This window comes from Balearica regulorum, chromosome 22 (assembly GCF_011004875.1).
Source record: "Balearica regulorum gibbericeps isolate bBalReg1 chromosome 22, bBalReg1.pri, whole genome shotgun sequence".
NCBI classification, from domain to species: domain Eukaryota; kingdom Metazoa; phylum Chordata; class Aves; order Gruiformes; family Gruidae; genus Balearica; species Balearica regulorum.
Window position 1 is genome coordinate 2,163,619 of NC_046205.1, and position 19,975 is coordinate 2,183,593.

Genomic DNA, 19,975 nt, shown 5'->3' on the forward strand with positions numbered 1-19,975 from the left:
GGGCAGGGACCTCCCAGCCCACCCAGTGCCACCCCTGCCATGGGCAGGGACACCCTCCAGTAGCCCAGGTTGCCCAAAGCCCCATCCAACCTGGCCTTGACCACTGCCAGGGAGCCAGGGGCAGCCACAGCTTCTCTGGGCACCCTGTGCCAGGGCCTCAGCACCCTCACAGGGAAGGATTTCTGCCTCACATCCCATCTCCATCTCCCCTCCTGCAGCTTCAGGCCATTCCCCTTGGCCTGTCACTCCCTGCCCTTGTCACCAGCCCCTCTCCAGCTTTCCTGGAGCCCCTGCAGGGACTGGAAGGCCACAATTAGATCTCCCCGGAGCCTTCTCTTCTCCAGGCTGAACAACCCCAACTCTCTCAGCCTGTCTCCATGGCAGAGCTGCTCCAGCCCTCGGATCATCTCCGTGGCCTCCTCTGGACTCTCTCCAACAGCTCCATGTCCTTGTGCTGGGGACCCCAGAGCTGGACACAGCACTGCAGGGAGGTCTCACCAGAGTGGAGCAGAGGGGCAGAGTCACCTCCCTCGACCTGCTGGTCACACTGCTGGGGATGCAGCCCAGGACACGGGTGGCTTTCTGGGCTGCAAGTGAACATTGAGGGCTCATGTTGAGCTTCTCATCAGTCAATACCCCCAAGTCCTTCTCCTCAGGGCTGTTCTCAATCCATTCCTCGCCCAGCCGATAGTCGTGCTTGGGATGGCGCCGACCCACGTGCAGGACCTTTGAATTCAAGGGGTTGGAATTCAATTCTACCTTCCTGCAGTGGTCCAGGGTGGCTGTGTGTGCCCTGAGCAGCAGATACGTGTGGAAGACGAAGAGCAGAGCAACCCTGTATCCATGGCTGCTCCCACTCTTGCCGTCCCTCCTCCTGCGATTTTGGCTCTTTGGACTTTTTTTCCCCTCTCTTTGAGCACATCTAAACCTTTTCCAGAGCCTGTACAAACTGGCAGCGCCCACAGTTGGAGGTGACCAACCACCTCATCCTCTTCCTCACTTTTTGGGGTGTGGGGAGGGGATGGGGGAGCTGCAGTCGAGGTGGGGACGCCCCTGCATGCCACAGTGTTCTCTAGTTCACGTGTGAGCACCGAGCCGGTGTTTCCATGGAGCCTTTCCCCAGGCCAGCACTGGGTGAGTGAAGTTGGGACAGTCATGCTCACCTGCATCGTGTCCCACCACACCTCCATTATCTGCTGCCCAGACCATGTTCTCATGCGACTTCTCCGTCCGCCTTTGGCCTTTATTCCCCCAGTTCCCCCAGCCTGGGGTCGCCCCAGCTCCGCGTTTCGTCCCACCCAACAGGAGCCCAGGCCTGACCCTGGCTCGAGGAGAAAATTGGCCTCTGGTAGCACCCATCCTCCTCCTCTCGCAGGCGTCTGGGACCTGCCCCGGCCCTGCACTGCGGGTCAGCGGCTGCTGCGTTGAGAGACCCTTTTCTGGAGGTTATCGTCAGAATCACTTGGGAAATCCTGAGAAGTTTGAGCAGTTGTGCAAATGGGGTGACGGGGGATAAACTGATGGAGGGGAAGAAACTTCCCATTCACAGGAAATTATTTTTTTGCCTCAGGGCACTAAACTGGTCTGATTTTGGCGTATGTATCGAACGACTGATCCTTCCCACGCTGCCACTATCTTCTCACCCCTCAACAAAAAACCAATTCCCCTGTGACCCAGCAGTGGCTTTAATCAGATTTCACACCCGTTGTTGTTAAATTTAGTGGAGAGTGCTGACTTGGGCTTTCCGATACGGTTTTTTGCCCTGGGTTTGAAGCCAGCCCGTGCCACGAGCAGCAGCCGTCGCACGGAGCCACGAGGGTTATAGTAGCGCTCGGGTCCCGTGTCCTGCAGCCTTTGGGGCTCTTGCAGCTCTTCAACACCTCGTTTAACCCACAGCAGCGTGGCCGCGGGTTGGGGGCAGAAAGTGGGGAAAGCAAGGGATGTGTATATTGGTTCTACAGGTGAATTTAATTTAGCACTGAGCATGTGTCTCCAGTGTGAGGTCGGAGAGCGGGGTGAGGATCTGCCCAGGATCCCTGTTTGTCCTGGACAGCCGTGAGTCCGGGGTTGGCCCTGGGCACCCTTCCCACCCTTGGCAGCGGCAGCAAAGGTGTTCAGGAATGGGTTTAACTTGGACCCAGCGGGAAGGATCCGGGCAGCACAGCTGGGCAGCAGCCCCGTGGCCAGCGGCGTTGGCCCTGCCGGGCTGGGGGACGGGGCAGGGGGCTGCCGGGAAGGATACGGCCGGGTTGCTCTGTGCAGGCCCAGCTTTGGTTACTCCTGAGCATGGCTGCTGGGCACTGCTGGAGAAGGGGATGCGAAGGAATCCATCACGTCAGCTGGGGTTCATCACTTCAGCTGGGGTCCATCGGGTCAGCCAGGGTCTACCGTGACACCCAGAGTCCATCCCATCAGCCGGGACCCATCACGTCAGCAGGGGTCTGTCATGACAGCAGGGATCCATCACATCACGCGGGATCCATCACATCACCCGGTACCCATCACGTCAGCAGGGACCCATCACGTCAGCAGGGATCCATCACATAATCCAGGACCCATCACGTCACCCGGGACCCATCACGTCACCCGGGACCCATCACGTCACCTGGGACCCATCACATCAGCTGGGACCCATCACGTCAGCAGGGATCCATCACACTCCCCTGACCTGATGGAACAAGATTTCCCACTTCAGTGGGGCCGCGGGGGGGTAGAAGGGACCTGATGGCAGCCGGGCAGCGCCCGCTCCCCCCCACGGCCCCTCCCGTGGGACCCCCACTCTCCTGCACAGGCACCTCTCTCGCCCCTCCACGCGTCGGGGGCCGCCTCTCGAGTGCCACCCCCGTGGTGGGGACCCGCGGGGACTTTGGCCTCCCTGCTCCGTCCCCTGCGGGGGGGGCAGCGCGGCGGAGCTGCAGGGGTGGCGGCGGCCACGGCGGGGCGGTGCAGCCCCAGCAACGCGCCCCCGGCCCCGCGGCTCCGCGGGCCCCGCTCCGGTCCCCTGCCCCGCCCCGGGGACCCCCCCACTGCCCGGGGACCCCTTCCCTTGCCCCAGGGACCCCCCACTGCCCCGGGACCCCTCCTCACTGCCCCAGGGACCCCCCCACTGCCCCGGGGATCCCCCCACTGCCCCGGGACCCCTTCCCTTGCCCCAGGGACCCCCCACTGCCCCGGGGATCCCCCCCCTCACTGCTCCAGAGCCCCTTCCCTTGCCCCAGGCCCCCCCACATTGCCCCAGGGACCCCCCTCGCAGGACCCCGACCCATCCCCGCTGGGTTTCGGCGCCACCCAGAGCCTTTCCCCGGGGTTTTGCCCCATCCTGGCTTCTCGCTGATGATATTAATTTTATTTTTTAATTATTATTATTAATTTGGATCCTGCTAATTACAGCGCAGTTAAAGAGAAGTGGCTCAGGTGGGGACCCCGAGGCAGAACCCCCCCGCCCCCCGCTGCGATGTTTCCCACCCCCAAAGAGGAGACTTGCCCTGAGCAACCCCGCATCAGGCTGGGGCTGATGAGGATGCTCCACCGTGGGACGTGTCCCAGCTGTCCCCATCCAGGCGCAGCATCTCGATTTTTAGCTGAATTTGGCTGATTTCCCCCCCTAAACTGGTGGTGCTGGGAGGGCAGTGCCCCTTCTCCCAGGTAATCCCCCCTGCTCCCCCCTTGACCCCCTCTCAGCGTGTATTTTGCATTCAGATGAGTTTTTTAATCAGAATCTGAGTATATTTTTAGGTTTTTCACGGAAAGTGTGTGAAAACCATTAGGAGGAATTACATGTGTGTGAGAAACGACTCATTTATATCCCATCCCGGCTGTTCCCAGCTCACCCACAGCTACGGCCTCCCGGGCCCATTGAGGGGACCGAACACCCGAATTCAGCGCAAAGTCACCCCAGGGTCACCTGGCAGCCGTGTGGAAGTCACTGTCACGACAGGGGACAGCCCTATCCTCTGCTATCCCTGGGCTTTTTTGGAAAGGGAAACTGAGGCACGGTGCGGGGGGCTAGTCAAGCTGTCGGCGTGGGACAGGGAGCAAGTCCCAGCTCTGCCTGGAGGGTTTTCCCCTCCCGGGTTGTACCCCGGGGTGTCCCTGGCCCCAGCACCCGTCCAGGGGTGACCGAGGGTGCCACGGAGGGGAGGCCTAGGAGCGGGGCAGGGTGGGGGTCCCACTCCAGAGGCAGATCCCAGGGCCCCCACCTGCCCCTGGTTCCTCTCCCCCATCTACCCTGAGGTGACCCCATCTGCCCCAGGATCCCCCCACCTACTCCTGGGCCCCCCAACTGCTCCCGAGTCCCCCATTGCCTCAGCACCGCTCATCTACCCTTGAGACCCCTCAATCTGCCCCAGGTGCCCCCCATCTATTCCTGCCCCCCCAATCTGTCCCAGGGTCGCTGCCATCTGCTCCAGCCCTCCCCCATCCACTCCTGGGCCCCCACATCTGTCCCCAGGCCCTCCCATGTACCCCTGGATCCCCCCAGTCTGCCCCAGGTCCCCCCCCACTTTGCCCCAGTCTCCTCTGTTACCTACCCCAGTCCACCCCATCTCCCCCCGGGTCACCCCAATCTGCCCTAGATCCCCCCTGTATCCACCCCAGAGTCCCCCCATCTAACCCAGTCCCCCCCGTCTACCCCAGGGTCTCCCCCATCTGCACCAGGCTCCCCCCTCCCATTAACCACTGGATCCCCCAATCTGCCCCAGGGTCCCCCCACCTCCCTGCCCCCCCCCCCACCCCGCTCCCCCCGAGCCGGCTCCCGGGGACGCCCCCGGCGGAAGGGCCGGGCCGGGCCGGGCCGGGGAGGGGCGGGGGGAGCCGCGGCCGGGCCGGGCCGGTGGGGGGGTGTGGGGGGGTGTTGGACCGGGGTCATGGCGGGGGGGGGCCCGGCCGGGCGCTTCCTGGGGGGCGGCAGCGCGGGGGGGGGCTGGGGGGGGGCGCGGCGGGGAGGGCGGCGCGGCGGCCCGCACCCACACCGCCTCCCGCGGGCGGCGGCAACAAAGGCCCTTCCCCGCCCCCGCCGCCGCCTCCCGCCGCCGCTGCAGCCGCCGCCGCCAGCCGTCCTTGCGGCAGGAAGATGCCCGGGGAGGTGCCGCCGCCGGCGCCCCGGGGGCTGCGGAGCCTCACGGTGCTGCTGCCGCTGCTGCTGCTGCTGCTGAGCGCCCGCGCCGCGCTGGTGAGTGCGGCCGGTACCGGTACCGGTACCGGGCGGGGGGGAACCGGCATCGGCACGGTGCGCTGACCGGCACCGGGTGGGGGGCGCCGGCACGGTGCGCGGGCTGGCCCCGGGCTGGAGGGGGTGGGACCGGCATCGGCACCGTGCGGGGACCGGCACCGGGCGGGCGGGGGCCGGGATCGCACCGGGAGGCTGGGACCGGCGTCGTGCGTGGATCGGTAGCGGGTGGGGGACACCGGCAGCGGGCTGGGGGCGTGGGACCGGCATCGGCATCGTGCGTGGACCGGCACCGGGCGCGGGGGAGGGGGTGGATGGGACCGGCGTGGGGCGCGGACTGGCCCCGGGCAGGGGGACCGGTGCTGGGCTGGGGGGGGGGGGGGGCGGACGGGACGTGGGACCAGCCCCGGGCACGGACCCGTCCTGGGCTGGGGGACCGGCAGCGGGCGGGGGGGCTGGACCGGGCGGAGATGGCGGGACCGGCATCGGCACCGTGCGTGGACCGGCACCGTGCGTGGACCGGCACCGTGCGGGGGGGACCGGCACCCGGCTGGGGAGGGCGGGGGGCTGGCAGCGGGGGGTGGGCGGCACCCCCGCACCCGGCGTGGAGGGGGGTCCCGGAGCCGGCGCTCTGCGGGGGGCGATGGGGACGCGCACCCTGCTCGGGTGGGGTCGGGCCGGCACCTTGCCGGGGGGCTGGGGGGGCTCTGGGATGCCGCTGCCCACCCTGGGGCTCGCATCCTGCTGGGGGGAGGGGGGGCACCCAGCTCCCGAGGGGCTCCGCTCCCCAGCACCCCGCTCCGCGCAGCCCCTCCCTGCCTGCGCAGCCCCCCAAAGCCGCAGCCCCCAGCGGGCAGCGCAGGCAGGAGCCGATGCCCCCCCCGGGGTCCCCCCTCCCCACTTTCCCCGCGCACCCCCGGGGCAGTGGCTGGGGCTCAGCGCGGGGTGCAGGCAGGGCTGGGCAGGAGCAGGCAGGCGGGGGGCAGGCAGGGTGCCGGGGCTCTGCGTGTGCGTGGGGAGGGGGGTGCAGGCAGATGCAGGCAGATGCAGGCAGATGCCATTTGAAGGTCGTAGGGAAACACGCCTTAAAAATAACCCTGCGGGGGGGGAGAGGGGGAAGATCCCGCTCCTGCCCGCTCCCGCTTTCTGGTGCAGAAGAAACTTGGGGGGTTTTGCCCCGTCCCTGCAGGCACCGATCCCTGCCTGCCCCCCTGCCTGCCCTCTGCCTGCCTTTGGGAATCTCTCTTGCACTTCCAGCCCTGTACAGGCGTAGATGCAGGCAAGCCCTGCCTGCTGCTCCCCCCTTGCCTGCACCGGCGTCGCCCCTCTCTGCCCAGGCTCTTCCCAGGAGGTTTTCCCAGCCCTGCTCACGGGAGAGGCTCTCGATGCTGGCAGCAGGGAGGGGTTCTGTCCCTGGTTTCTCCTGGCACTTCCAAAACCGCTTCTCCCCACCGCTGGCACGCTCCAGCTGGGAAACCCTGCACCGGAGCCACCCTGCCCTGCCTGCACCCTGCCCTGCCTGCACCCTGCCCTGCCTGCACCCTGCCCAGCGCTCGCTCTTCCACAAGCCGCTTCTGGGAGCATTTGGGGGATCCAGGGTGGCTTTGTGGGGCGCTGGCTGTTGGGTGACGCTCTACAGAAAGGATCCTCCTGCAACCAGGAGATGTTTTTCCCATGCAACCGGTTGTGCTCCAGGGCGTCGGGAGAAGCACCCGCTCTGGGAGGAATAGGAGGAAGGCTGCCTCTTCCTCCCCTCTTTAAGAGGAGAAGAAGTTCCAGGGCCTGGCTGCTTGCCACCACGCGACCTGCTGCATTAAATAACCCAGAGCTCTTCCCCATCCTCCTGGAGTTCTGGTTTGTGGGCGCCACAGGCTGGCACCCCTATTTCTGTGGGGCAGCGGGTGCGTGAGGGGTGTTCGCCCGGCTTTCCCGGCAGCGGTTACTCCCCCTCCCGAAGAGCCAGATGCAACTTTGGTGTTTCTGAGGAGGCTGCTGAGCCATTATTGAGAAGACCATCAGGTGCGTGATTTACTCGTGCGAGCGGCGATAAATATTGTGGCTCCCGGCGATGCCGCGCGGCCGCTTGCGCAGTGTGTGGAAGGGCAGTTTATTAATCTGAATATTGCGCTTTGCCATTGATCTGGGGAAGCCTGAGCTCCGACAGCAGCTCCCCTCCGTCTCTGGGTGTCCGTGGCAGCAAGAGGTGCATGCGGCCGTGCTGGTGTCTCCAGCACCCATGGCGGGTGCGGGGTCAGTTGCGTGGGTGCTCGCTTTCCCCCAGATAAGCTTTTCCTCTTCCGCATTTGGGGAATTTTAGTTCCCGGCTAGTGGGTGGTGATGCAGGTGGTTGCTGGCATTTGCTGAGGATAATTAGGCAAGAAAGGTTGTGGACTTGTTAAATACCAGGATGGGAGGTGATGGGATGTTGGGGTGCTCCTGGGAACCACGGGGCAGGTCTGGGGCAGGGAGGAGGCAGCCCAAGGGAGGGAGGAGGCTGCTCTCCCCCGTGAGGGATGCTCCAGGGCACATTGGGCATCCTCACCTGGCTGGGACTGAGGCCTCTCCTCTCCCCTCCTTCTCTTTGCTGAAGCTTTTAAATCATTTGGTCTCGTTGGACAAAGTCTCGGCTTCTCCCTGGGGTCACCAGGATGGAAAGCAGTCACTTGTAGCAGCTCTGGTGCATCCCAGCTGGCCGCTGTGACAATGGGATGGGGGATTGATTGCGGGACCCCCCCCCCCATCCCCCTGGTGCAGGCGACTGGGTAACGCTGTCTGCAAGCCCTGTGCCGGATCCTGGTCCCTTCTCTGGAGCAGCACCCGGAGAATTAGTTACTTAACATTTGCACAGCAGAGAATGGACAAATAACTCCGGCTCCTGCTGGCACCGAGCCCACGAGCTCCCTGGGACGGGCCCAGCGCCGCGTCTCCCTGTCCTCAGCCCGGGGGAGCGCGGAGGGATGGGGCTGCTGGCCTTGGCGTGGTGCTGCCGGAGTGTTTGGGAACTGTAATGAGTCTCCCAGGACTCAGCGCTTCCCTTTGATCTCATGATGGCTATGATCCCTCTTGGCCCTGGGTTTGGGGAAGCTGGGATGGATCCCTCTGGGATCGGTCCCTGTAACCCTTCGTGTGCCTCCGTGGGAGCGCTGCGGCGTGGGGGCTGCCTCTCCTGGTGAGATGTGATCCTGGCAGTGGGTTTTCCCAACGGTGTCACAGACACACAAGTTTGGTTTTGGCCAGGATTCCCCGGGGCTGTAAAGCTCACGAGCTCACCCTGTCCGCCCCCCATCCCTGCTGACCCCCAGCTCATCGCTTTGGAGCTGGCTATGGTCCACTTTGAGAGAGGATGAGCTCTGGACCCATTTGGGAGACAAAGGCAGCTCAGCAGAACGGAGCCCCTGCATCAGCCATGCCCATGGGGGGACCGAGCTCAACCCCTTATTAGACACCTGAGAATCCAAGAGCGGGCTATTTTCTCCACAGCTGGGAACTGGCGGCTCCCCACCCCGCGGACCACACGCAGGCTGGGGGTGTTGCTCCTTCCTCTTCCTCTTCCTTCTGCCACGCAGGGCCTTGGTGGGGAGCCGGGATGCTGGCAGCCGAGGGGCATCAGGGGACGTTTTGGGGACATTGCGGGCAGGGGGAGAGGGCAGCAGCAGGCAGCACTGCTCACGTTAATTAGATGCAGGCAAAGCGCGGGCTGATGAGCTTTAATCAGCGAGGGTGGCCCGTGCGCTGGGCTGCGGTGAGATGCTGGGGGAGAAGGTGCATCCAGCCAGCCCCCCGTGTGACACCCCGGATCTGGGGACCCCGGCTCCCTCGGCACGCCGGGGAAGGGTGCTTTGCCCCGGTCCTGAGCTGGCTGAGCCATGAGCTTAAGGATCAACTCGTCACCTTAATTACTGAGAGCGTCGATTAGCTGTAACCTTTCTGTGTGTCCCGGCTGCCATCCTTGTCCCTGCGGGAGCTTTGCCTGGGAAGCTCCGGGGCTGGGCTGCTCTGGAGCCGGCCTCATCCTGCTCCTCCTTGTAGGGTATCGGGGTGGTGATTTTGATTTAGTCCCCGAGCGTGTTTCCACGGGGCTGTCCTGGCGAGGGTAAACGTGGGACGGCATCCCTTGCTCCTTGCAATCCCTTAAAATCCACCCTTGGCTCAGTCTGGAGGGGTGATGGGGAACGTGGGACCCAGAGATGCCCCACGGCCCCGCAGAGGTTTGGGGTGGAGCACCCACCTCTCCCCGCGGAGGATCTAGGGGTTTCAGCATCCCCCGCAGCTCTGGGTCCCACTGGTACCGACGCGGGGCCTGGGGGTTTGCAGGGCACCCTTGTTCCTGCAACGTTGGCCAGTGGGCCGGGGTCGGCAGCTCCCCGGTGGCCAGCCTGGCATGGGGGCCGTGGGGGGGGGCCGTGGGGTCTTTCCCTTCTGAGGTTCGTGGGTGCTCTGGGGGGCTGCTGTGAAATCGTGTGGCATGTAGTGAGTTTGCTCATTCTCAGCCCGGCTCCCAGGGAGGGGTGGATTTGAGCTCCCTGGCGTGAACTGGGGTAAGCCGGTGGTTTGACCCAGCCCTGTTTGCAGGGACATCCCAGCTCTCCCCGTCCAGCTGCGCTCAGCACCCAGCTCCTTCCTCTGTCAAGCAAGAGGTGAAGTATTTCATAAAGAAACTGAGCAGAAGTAATAAGGATAGTAATAATGAAAAGGAAAAAAAGGGTCCCAGAGCTTCTTGAGGGGTGCAGGGTCCTCTGGCACCTCCTGTGGTGTGGGCTAAGCAGGGGTTAAGTCCCCAAATGTCCCCAAGGCTCCTTTTTCCCCTTGGAGGAGCAGCCCGGAGACGCGCGGCAGCCCTGGGAGACAGCAGCCTGGCCGAGGGAATGTCCATCCCCGGCGCGACGTGAGCCGGGTACCAAACCCGGCCGAGCTGGCCAGCCGGGAAGGTACCGAACCCGGGGCTGCGCCCTGGCAGACGGGAGCCTTTCCCTTCCTGAAGCTTTACAGACTTTAAAATAGTTTTAAGTCAGGGCGTTAATTCTTTATGCCCGTCCTCTTCCCACCAAGCTCTCCCCATGCTCGGAGCAGGGCAGGGGGGCTGGGTCCAATCGCATCCTTGCCCCCCGCATGGCTCTGGGGCTGGTTTTTGCTTTTATTCTGCTCCTTGGTGCATGAATCCAGCACTCGGCATCTCTGCAAACCCAGCCTTGGCACTCAGGAGACGGGGAGCAGTTATTTGGGGGGAGGAACCCCCTTCAGCACGTGGTTTGCCATCCCCTGGGAGCAGCAGGCAGGTACCTTTGCTGGAGCTGTGGTCCTCAGCATCCCTCGGCGTCCCTCGGCGTCCCTCAGTGTCCCCCTTCCCTCTGCACCCTCCCCGCTCCGATTTAACGTCTGCACAAGGCTCCTCTGGCTCAGGACCCCGGGGAGCTGCCGGAGAAGGATTTATCCATTTATCTGAGCCTCTCATGGGCAGGAAGGGGGACGGGGACGTGTCTCTGTTTCTCAGCCCGGTGGTGTCAGCCTGGCCCCGGCAGAAGATGCTCGTCCCTCCCCGGCCGTGTCCCTGGAGACGGTGCCGCAACACGTGTGCGGAGGGAGGAGCGGTGGCTGCCGGAGAGGTTTTCCCAGCTTTTCCATCCTCTCTTTGTGCTTTTCCCTCTTCCCTTGATGCGGTGCTTTATAGGAGGGGGAAAAAAAATGTGTCATCAGGAGCATCCAGCGGTTCTTCACCTCCCCTGGCCATGGCTTTCTCAAGCTGCAGCCAGTGCCCGGCTCCGGGGAGAGGTGGGAGGAAGGGCGGTGGGGCGAAACAGAGGGCTTTTTGTGGCAATGCATACATCTTTCCCAGTTAATTAATTTGACATTTATGCTGAGCTTCTCATGCAAAGCTCCCGAGCGTTTCGGCGACCTTCGTGAGCAGCACGCGGGGCGAAGGCCCCCCCTTTGTGCCCAGCCCCGCGGGGCAGGACGGGAGCTGCTGGAAGTCAAGGCAGGGGGGAAGGATGTGGCCGGATCCAGGCAGAGGGCAGCTCCTGGGGCTGCCAAACTGAGCCCGGTTGCAGCATCTGCCCCCCCCAAACTGTGTTTTTTGGGGTCTTGCCGAGGTTGGGAGGGAATGGGATTGAACTGGGGATCGTGCGGGTGGCACAAGGATGCTCCTTTTTCTTGTTGTGAAGGTGAAAGCATTTTTAGAGCTGGTCCTTTCAAGGCTTTGTGTTAAAAATGGCTCAAAAAGTTAATTCTGGTCCTGGTTAAACCCATATTTAACCCAGCTGCGGTGGTGCATGCGGTGCATTGAGCAGATGGAGGGGACAGCATCGATTCGGGGGTGACCAGCCATGGGTACCACTGCGGTCCCCGCCCTGGGACAGATGCTCCCCAAACCGTGCATCCCCCTTTTCCACCTCGGCATCCCAGAAAAGGTGATTTCAGCTCTCTCCGGTCTGGATCGGGATGTTTGCTCTGCCCCGGCCGCGCGATGTGCCCCCACCAAGACGGAGGCCGCGTGTGTTTACATCTCTGCGGCCACGATGCAAAGCATCTCCCTCCCTCGGAATGGCTTGGCCGCAGCTCAAACTATTTACTTCAAGATAAAAATAACAGCAGCAACCTCAGGGCTGCTTCTTCTTGCCCGGCCAATTGTGAAACAAGGATTATTTTAGCAAGAGGAGGGGGGGAGAAAACTCAATGTGGGGGAGCCCGGGCACGTGTCCCCACCCCTGCAGCCCCAGTGTGGGACCCGAATCGGGGCGGAGGAGGCTGGAGCCAGGGAGAAGCATCGTCTCTTAGGCAGCAAGGAGTACAACTTGTTGGCAAAACAGTTTATTTGCCAAAAAATGCTGTTTTCCGGAGGAGGAGGAGGGGAACGAAGCTATTTCGTGAGCTGCGTTGGTTGGGCTGAATAACTGCTGAGGAGGGCAGGCGGTCCCGAGCGCGAGTTTGGTTTGGTTTATAAGTGATGCTCGCGTTAGCAGATGTCAAAAATATAGCAGAGGGCTGCATTTTGGGGAAAGAGAGTGGGAGTTTTGGTCCAAAATTGGCATTTAAAAAAAGAAAACTTATTTATTTCTTATTTTTTGCAAGGAAAGCTATAACTGAACAGAAAGCCCCTGTGTTTCTCTCCTACTCCAGAGCAGTTTTCTCTGCAGAGGCAGCGGGTGGTGCTGGCACGGGCACGCAGAGAGCTTTACTACCCCAAACTAGGTGTCAGTCCACCATTTCCAGCTCATTTATGGCAAATTTGGGTCCACCGGGCTCCTAACAACTTTTCTAGATGCTGCCTGTCCTGGGGATGTCTGTTGTGTCCCGAGGTGCTGCTGGGAAACCTCTCCATGACACCCCATAACAATTAATCAGAGGAAGCTGGAATAATGCTTTTTTTCCCCCATTTTGGAGGCTTTTTTTGGCGAGTAGCATCATCCAGCCTTTCATTTTCCTTCTGCCTCACGCACGGGCTGCGCGTGCGTTTGCTCAGTGCGAGACGAGGGTGTCGTGGGAATCTCCTGCCACCGGGACGAGGGTAATTAAGAGCCGGAGCTGAGTGTCACCGGAGATGGCACTTACGGGGAGCACGGGGAGGAGGCAGGGACCGACACTTAACTGCTCCGGAGCCCTGGCTCTGGCCCAGTGGAAAAACCCAGAGCTGCCAGGTATTTGTTGATGAAACGGGATGATTTTATGGAGCTCTGGCGATACTTTAACCCGCACCCGGGAGGCTGCTCAGAGTACGAGGTTCCCTTTTTTGGAGGCACTGGGTGAGACAGTCACCATGTCCCCGTGACTTTGGAGCGGTTTGGTCCTCGGCCGGTGTCACCGCTCCCTTTCGCGCCTCCTTCTCCGGGACGAATAATGCAGAATATCATAAATCAGCTTTGCAGGGTGCTCCCCTCTGCTTGAGGCCTGACAAGCTCGGTGCACCCCAGCCCGGGCAGCGTGCTTGGGTGCCTGAGGACTGTGACCTGGAGCACCCACTACTCACCCTCTCGTGGCACCAACGAGTGCTAATTAAGCACTAATTAGCCATCAGCGGTTGCAAGTCGGTGCCCTGCCAGCGTGCATGGCTCATGCCCTGTGCGATGCTGTCGTTGCAAACCTGGGTGGGATCCTGGGGTTAATTAGTCTGGTGTTAATTAGGGAGCATGCAGCGAGCTGGGATGAAATAGGGTCCTGTGCTGGGCTTAGTGGCCGTGGGGCATTGTCATCCCACCGGGCTCCCTGGGGACCTGCAAGTGCCGGAGCTGCACCCGGCTGGGATGCTCAGGGAGTGGAGCACCCAGCAGCACCCAGCCTCCGTAATCGGTGGTTTTTGTTTTCTCCTGGCACTGAAAGGAGCTGTTTCTCCCCATTTATCAGTAAATAATTGTTTTGGGTGCAACTTGCTCGTTAGCTGCCTGGCAAGCTGCAATTAGGCTGTGGGAGAGGGCTGTAGGGAGGGGTAGCAAGCTGGCCTGGCTCCTTGGGGTGTCCCCTGTGTCTTTGGGGTGTCCCCTGCAGTGTTGGGGTGTCGGGGCTGTGGGGACTCGCATTACTGTGCTGGACACCTTGGATTTTTGGGGTGTTACTTCTGAGCTGCATCCCTTGGTGCTGTAATTGGGGCGATGCAGCTGGTTTTCCCTCTTTGCCCTGTTGCCTTTAGTTTGGATTAATTAACACCGCCTCCTCCGACTCGAGGTGCCTGTCCCTTCTCCAGGCTGTGGCACAGGACCTTGCAGCGTGGGTCTTGCCATTCCCAAATGTCCCTACGTAGATGTCCTTAAAGCCTGCGCGGGTGATCCCCAGGGATGCTCGTGCGGAGGTGGGTAGGGGCTCTCTGTGCCGGGAGGATCATTGCAGCCCTGCTCCCTCCGGGATGCCTGACCCTGGCTGCAGAGGAGCCCGAATCCCTCAGTTTCCCGTGGCAAGAGCTCTTCAAACACCTTGCTGGAGGAGGAGGAGGGTGGGAAGGAAGGCTCCTGCTGCTGTGGAGGAGGAGGATGGGAGAGAGAATCGGTTGAATGTGGAGCCAGGATTGGGTGGGCACGGCTGGGTTTGCAGGGCTTGCCTGGTACCCACGGGCCGGTCCCTGGCGCGTCGTCCCTCGTGGGGACGTTCACATCCCTACAGACGTTGCTGCACCGGCAGCATCCCGCAGCAGTGCCCACGGCGTTTGGAGCAGCTGTGGCTCCTTGCCTTTGGGCTGAGCTCAACCGGCCCGGCCCTGCTTACTCTGGCACTGAAAAGGGGCTGCAAGGAGTCAGCAGGGAGGATGTGCCGCAGGGGTCTGCATCCTCGGAGCAAGACATCCCCTCTGCCGGCGTGAAATCCTCCAGATCCCACGGACGCTCACGAAACGCCCCTGCCATGCACATGCTCGCCCAACCGGGGCATGTGTGCAGAGGATGCTCTTTACCAAAGTCTGGGCTTGCTTTGTGGACAACCGACCTCTATTTGTGTCTGTAGCATCCCAAACGAGACCCAGAAATGGTCTGCGAGGGGCACGTCCTTCGGGTATTTTTGGTTGATGTGTGGAGAAGGGGAAAAAAAAAAAATAATCCTGGCCGGGCTCTGGATGCGGTGATCCAGCTTCAAACGTGCCCTGACCCGAGAGGAAACTGGAATTACACCGGCTGTGAAGGGAAGGCAGCAGGCAGGGGGTGGCTGGGGCTGAAGGAAGCAATAGCTCTGTGTCCTGCCTCACTCCTACCAGAGGAGCAAGTTTTTGGGTTTAAACAGTGACTTTTTGTGTCTAGATGGTTGGGGCTGTCTCCTGGGGATGTTCCCTTCCAGCCCTTGAGCACCTGGGGTTTGTGCTGGGCTCAAAACACCAGCAAAGGGACCCCATGGGCTCCTCTGTATAGACTCTGACACAATATTTGGTAAAAAGAGTTTATTTATGGTTTTTTGGGGTGTTTTTTTGTTTTTTTTTTTTTTTTCTAAGCAGCCTTTTGGCTGCCAGTCCCGCCAGCCTGGTGCGAGGCTGAGGATCTGCCTGGGGCCATCTCAGCTGCAATGCACCCGGCAGTACGGGAGAGGGTCCCGGGAACCCAAACGTGGGGTTTTTCCTTCTGACCCAGCTCCCCGTTTGCTCTCACCAGCTCCAGCACAAGCAAAGGGTGCCTCCGCAGCCGGGCTAATTCCCCCGGGGCCGAGCATCCTGGTGCTGTAACCCCTGGATAAAAAGCGTTACTGAATCCGTGCCGGCCAGCTTCATGCCACTAGCCATGTCAGGGATGCTGGGACAGGGAAGGGAGCAGTTGCTTTCCATCGGGCAGGATTGGGGTGCAAAGCCCCCACGCTCCCGACCTGCCCCTCGTCCCCGCTTGCCTTGGGCCGACAGGATTTTTGCACCCCCCCCGGCTCAGGAAATGGCTGCTGCCCGCAGGCAGCCGGGCGTCCCCCTCCCCGTCCCTCTCGCCCCTTATTTTCCTTCCTTCAGCCCGAGCGTTTTGCCTGATGGACTGGATTAAAGGCAGGACGTGAGGCGGACAAGCTGCCAGCAATTAGGCTGTGCGAGCCCTCCCCCAGCCGGGTGTGTAAGAGGAGCAGGGCTGGACGCCGAGGTTTTGGGAGATGGGGTTTCTTCCCTCCTGCTCCACTTCGGATGCTCAGAGCAGACGAGGGGCCGTGTGGGGTGAATTGCCCATCCCCTGGGAAATGCCCTTGGTGAAATGTGTTGGGTGCCTGCTTTTTTTTGGATAGGAGGTGTAGGCCAGCAGCTGGGCTGTTCCTGAGCCTCTCAGCTCTGCGGCTCGTCCTCTTTGCTCCAGATTCTCCCCAAAACCCGCTCGCCCCTGGCAGGTGAGCACCCCACACCCTCTCTCCCATGATGGAGCAGGGGACTGGTGGTTTTGGGGCCAATCCTGGCTGCCAGGCGGGGTGCTCACCCCAGCGCCTGCTTCCCTGCTGCAGGCACGGGCCGGATCCTGCCTCTCCCGGTGCAATTCCAGCTGCTCCCGGCGGGCACAGTCAGAGTTTGCCTCCAGCTATAAATATCTCGGAGAGCAGCAAAGCCCCCGAAGGGTTTAGGCACTATATATAGTTTTTCTGCAGCAGAAAGACATCTTGTGTGGAGGCCAGGCGGTGGGATTGCCTGCCTCCTTCTAGGAACGGGGGGATGGAGGGAGGGGACGTGATGGGGGGGATGATGACTTTCCATGAGGATACGGGGCTGGATCCTCTCCCTGCGGCCGGTGTCCCTGTCCCTTTGCACCCCGGCAGCACCCAGCTACTCTGCTCTGGGTCTTGCTTACACCGAACATCAGCAAAAGTTGCTGTCTGAGCGTAGAGGAAAGGGACATAAAACATTTATAGCCCTTGAAAATCGTCAAGGAAATGTCTGTCTCAGTTAAAATAGCAAGAGCAATTAGAGGAAAAAAAAATCCAAAACCCAAACCAACAACACAGTTTGTGTGTTATTCCAGCTCTTTTCCGAGTGCTTCCCATCCTCAGCCAGGGATGCAGGCTCCCTGCCTCCGGCTCTCCCACCTCCTGCCGGCTCTGGAGGATGGGACAAGGTCTAACTCCCATAACCAGGAATGCCAAGCCTGTCTGAAAACCCCATCTTGTGGCTCTGCCAAGCACGTTAAAAAATCCATCTTGACTTAAAATGAAAGGGCACTGAGAAGTTAATTGGGTTCCTTCTTCTTTTTGGTGTCTGCAGCCATGCCGGAGTGGGGTCGGTGCCTGCTGCGTGTCTCTGGATGCCGTTAATTAAGGAAGCCCCAAGCTTGAACTTCCCCAGCGCCTTTGCCAGCTGCAGCGGGATTTATCGTGTGTGAACGGGTCCTTCCCCTCCCCAGGCTGTGGTGGGGGTGAGGATGGGGCGGGAGATGAGGGAAAACAGGCGCTCCCAGAGAAACAGGCCAAATCCTGCAGATAAGGGGAATTTTGATGTTGCTTTGTTTGACCCAGTATCTTCCAGGAAAAAAAAAAAAAAAAAAATCTCCAGTTCTCCAGCGGGCAACAGGGCTCAAGGGTCGCGCTCGTTTGCTCCAGCCTTGCATTTTTCTGCCTAAAAACCAGTGGTTTAGTGGGTTTTGATGATTTTTTTTCTTTCCTTCTGCAAAGGTTTTAACCTGGCTGAGGGGCGCAGCTGCTTCTGTGGGGTAGAAGATGGAGGTTCAGCGTCCACCGTGGTCATGGTGTGGGAGTGGGTCGGGGCTTTTTGCATCACTGAAGGTTTTGGGGACCAGGACTTGTCTTGGCAGGGAGCTCTGAGGGTTTGCACGCCTTGGCGGGTCGGAGCAGCTGTCATGGCACAGTTTGAACCTCGCTTGTATGAGAAAGAGGAAAGAAAATCCTGGGAGGGGAAGTCCGGGGAGGAAGAGCAGGTCTGGGTGAAACGGCCAGGAGGGCGTTGAGTGGGCGCTGCCTGGGGGCAGCAGCGGGTCCTGCCCAGGGCAGGAGGGACAGGGACCTGGAAAGCCACGTTTTCCTGCAGATGAAGTGTAGAAAAGTGTTTCTAGGGGGGAAGAACCTGTTATGAAGACAAGCTGGCCTGTTTTGACTTGAAAATGAAGGGTTGGTTGGTGTTTCAGGCCAATAAATGTCTTGACTTTTTTATGTTTGCTTTTGTGACAACGTGCCTTTCTGATGGGATCACACCAGTAGTGAAACCCACATGAAAAATCTTCCTGTTTTGTGAAATCAAAATTTTGGGCCTGTTTCCTTCACCCACTGGGCTCTGAGAGCTTCTCGGGGTCCCGGTTTCAAGCTTTGCCTGCTGACTTAAGAGCTGTAAATACTTTTCCAGGCACAAGGTGATTCCCTCGACTCATGGAGCTGAGGCTTTGAGAAAAATGCAGTGCGTGGTGGGAGATGGCCACTGCATGGAGAGGTTCAGAAACATCTCCCCAGGGGAGCAAGCTGCGCTTGGGGTGAAACAAGCCCTGTGGCTTCTCCTTGCTGGTGGCTGCTGGGGAGCAGTGAGCACCCCCGTGCCCTGGAAGCGTGCTGACCTGGGGTTCGGGTCTCCCTACTTTAATTTTCCTCCTGGTCTGATGTTTTTTGGGTCGTGGGTGAGAAGAATCGCAGGGCTTAGGACAGTGAGGCTGGGTCCTAGGTGTAGCAGGCTGGTATTTGTCTGAGGATGCTGGTACCCATCCCCACACAGGGGTGCTGGTATGTTTGACCGTCCCCCCCGGGGATGCTGGTACCCATCCCTAACAGGGGTGCCAGTACCGGTCCCCATGCAGGGATGCTGGTACATTTGACAGGCCTGCCATGTGGATGCAAGTACCTGTCCCCCCACGGGGATGCAGGTACATTTGACAGTGCACTGACCACCCACCCTCAGAAGAAAGAGGTTTCTCTTCTTTCTTCCCCTCTCAACCCCTCCTGGCCAGGCAGACCATTTCTCCCTTTCCTTCTGTCTCATCCCCTCATGCTTTCAGCCTTTGGGCACTAAAACCAACCACTCTGGATGGAAAAAAGAGGCCTCAGATGCAGTGAAACACCCTCCTCTTGCATCGGTTGTTTGTTCCTCACCTGCTTCCAGGGACTATATCTGAGAGCTGCTTGAGGTGGTTTTTATTTTCCCTCTACAATAATAAGTTTTTCTTCAACAACAGAGACTGGAAACCCTGAATAGCTCTGAACGAATAACACAAAACGTGTCAGGAAGGAGTATTTCCACCAAAAGGCTAAAGCTGCTTTGAATCTCTGCTACTGTAGAAAGACGGAGCAGAAACCTCCTTCCTGCCTGGATATTTGCCGAGAGCTGCCCAGGCTGAGGGAAACAACCGGGTGTGAAACAAATATTGGCTTTTCTCCCCTTGGGGGCTTCCTGGTGCCATCCCCAATTCAGACCCACAGGTGAACGCTGCTGAAACGCCTGTGAGCGGGAAGATGCTCAGCAGCCGTGGATTATGTTTGGTTTTTTGGTTGGGGGTTTTTTTGTTTTTTTTTTTTTCCTTTTAATGGAAAAAGCCATGTTTGTACAGAAACCAATCGGTTTCTGCGGTCCTGAAGGGAAGAAGCATCCCAGAGGCACCAGTAAAAGCTTATTGCTTTATGCTCAGTGTTGCAAGAAGGCTTATAAAATTAAAAACAGCATGCAGAGGGTGTGTGTGGGTCTTTATACCATGTGCCCCATCTTGCAAGAGCCTGGTGCTTGCCGACTCTGGAACAGTAGCAAGGATTGGGAGATGGAGACCTGCAGGAGCTGAGCCCCCACAGCTCATGACATGTGTGGGAACCAGGTCCTGAGCTTGCTCAGGGCTCCAGAGCAAGTTACAGCCAGCGTGTGATTAAACCCGATGGATGCTCTGAGCCCACCCGTCCCTTCCCGTAGGTACTGACTCCGGCAGCGCTTCAGAGACACGAGCAGCCATCGGGTCCTCTGGGAGCTGCCGTTTTGGGTGTGAAAACCCGGGGATGCATCAAAAGTGGGACTCCCAACTTATTTCTGCTCTTCATGGGGGGGTGGGCTGCTCTGTGGGGACGGAGCTGATCCCGCCGCAGCCCCTGAACGTGCCCACGTCCCGCCGGGGCGGCAGGAAAGTAGGTCGTGGCCGTGCTGGCGTGGCGGCTCCGTCCTACATATGTAAATCGGGTCTATTTATGGCCCCGTGCATGACGGCGGGCTCAGGCGGCTCTGAGCAATACATCGCTCCGTGTCCCCTCCATGGGGCTCGTCCCATCAGTGCCCGGGGCCCTGTGGGTGGGTCCAATCCTGTTTCCGCCTCTGGGGTGAAAAGCGGGTGCTGGTGGGTCTGCAGCTTCGGGATGAAGCTTTGGGATTGTCTCCCAGTCCGAGCAGACAGGGAAAGGGAGGTGAAACCTCTCCCCTCCTGGGATGCGTGCGGAGCTCCCTGCCTCCATCCCTGCCTGCACCGGGCATTTCTG

General features: G+C 60.4%; 1 protein-coding gene across 1 annotated transcript in view; it reads left to right on the top strand.

The window, feature by feature from the left end:
* Positions 1-4,976: 4,976 nt before the first annotated feature.
* Positions 4,977-19,975, top strand: part of SDC3 (syndecan 3) — a 43,803-nt gene continuing 28,804 nt past the window's right edge. The window contains exon 1 of the mRNA XM_075773902.1: positions 4,977-5,170. Within this exon, the coding sequence (XP_075630017.1) occupies positions 5,072-5,170 (99 nt within the window). The 5' untranslated portion in view covers positions 4,977-5,071. The remainder of the gene's footprint in view (positions 5,171-19,975) is intronic.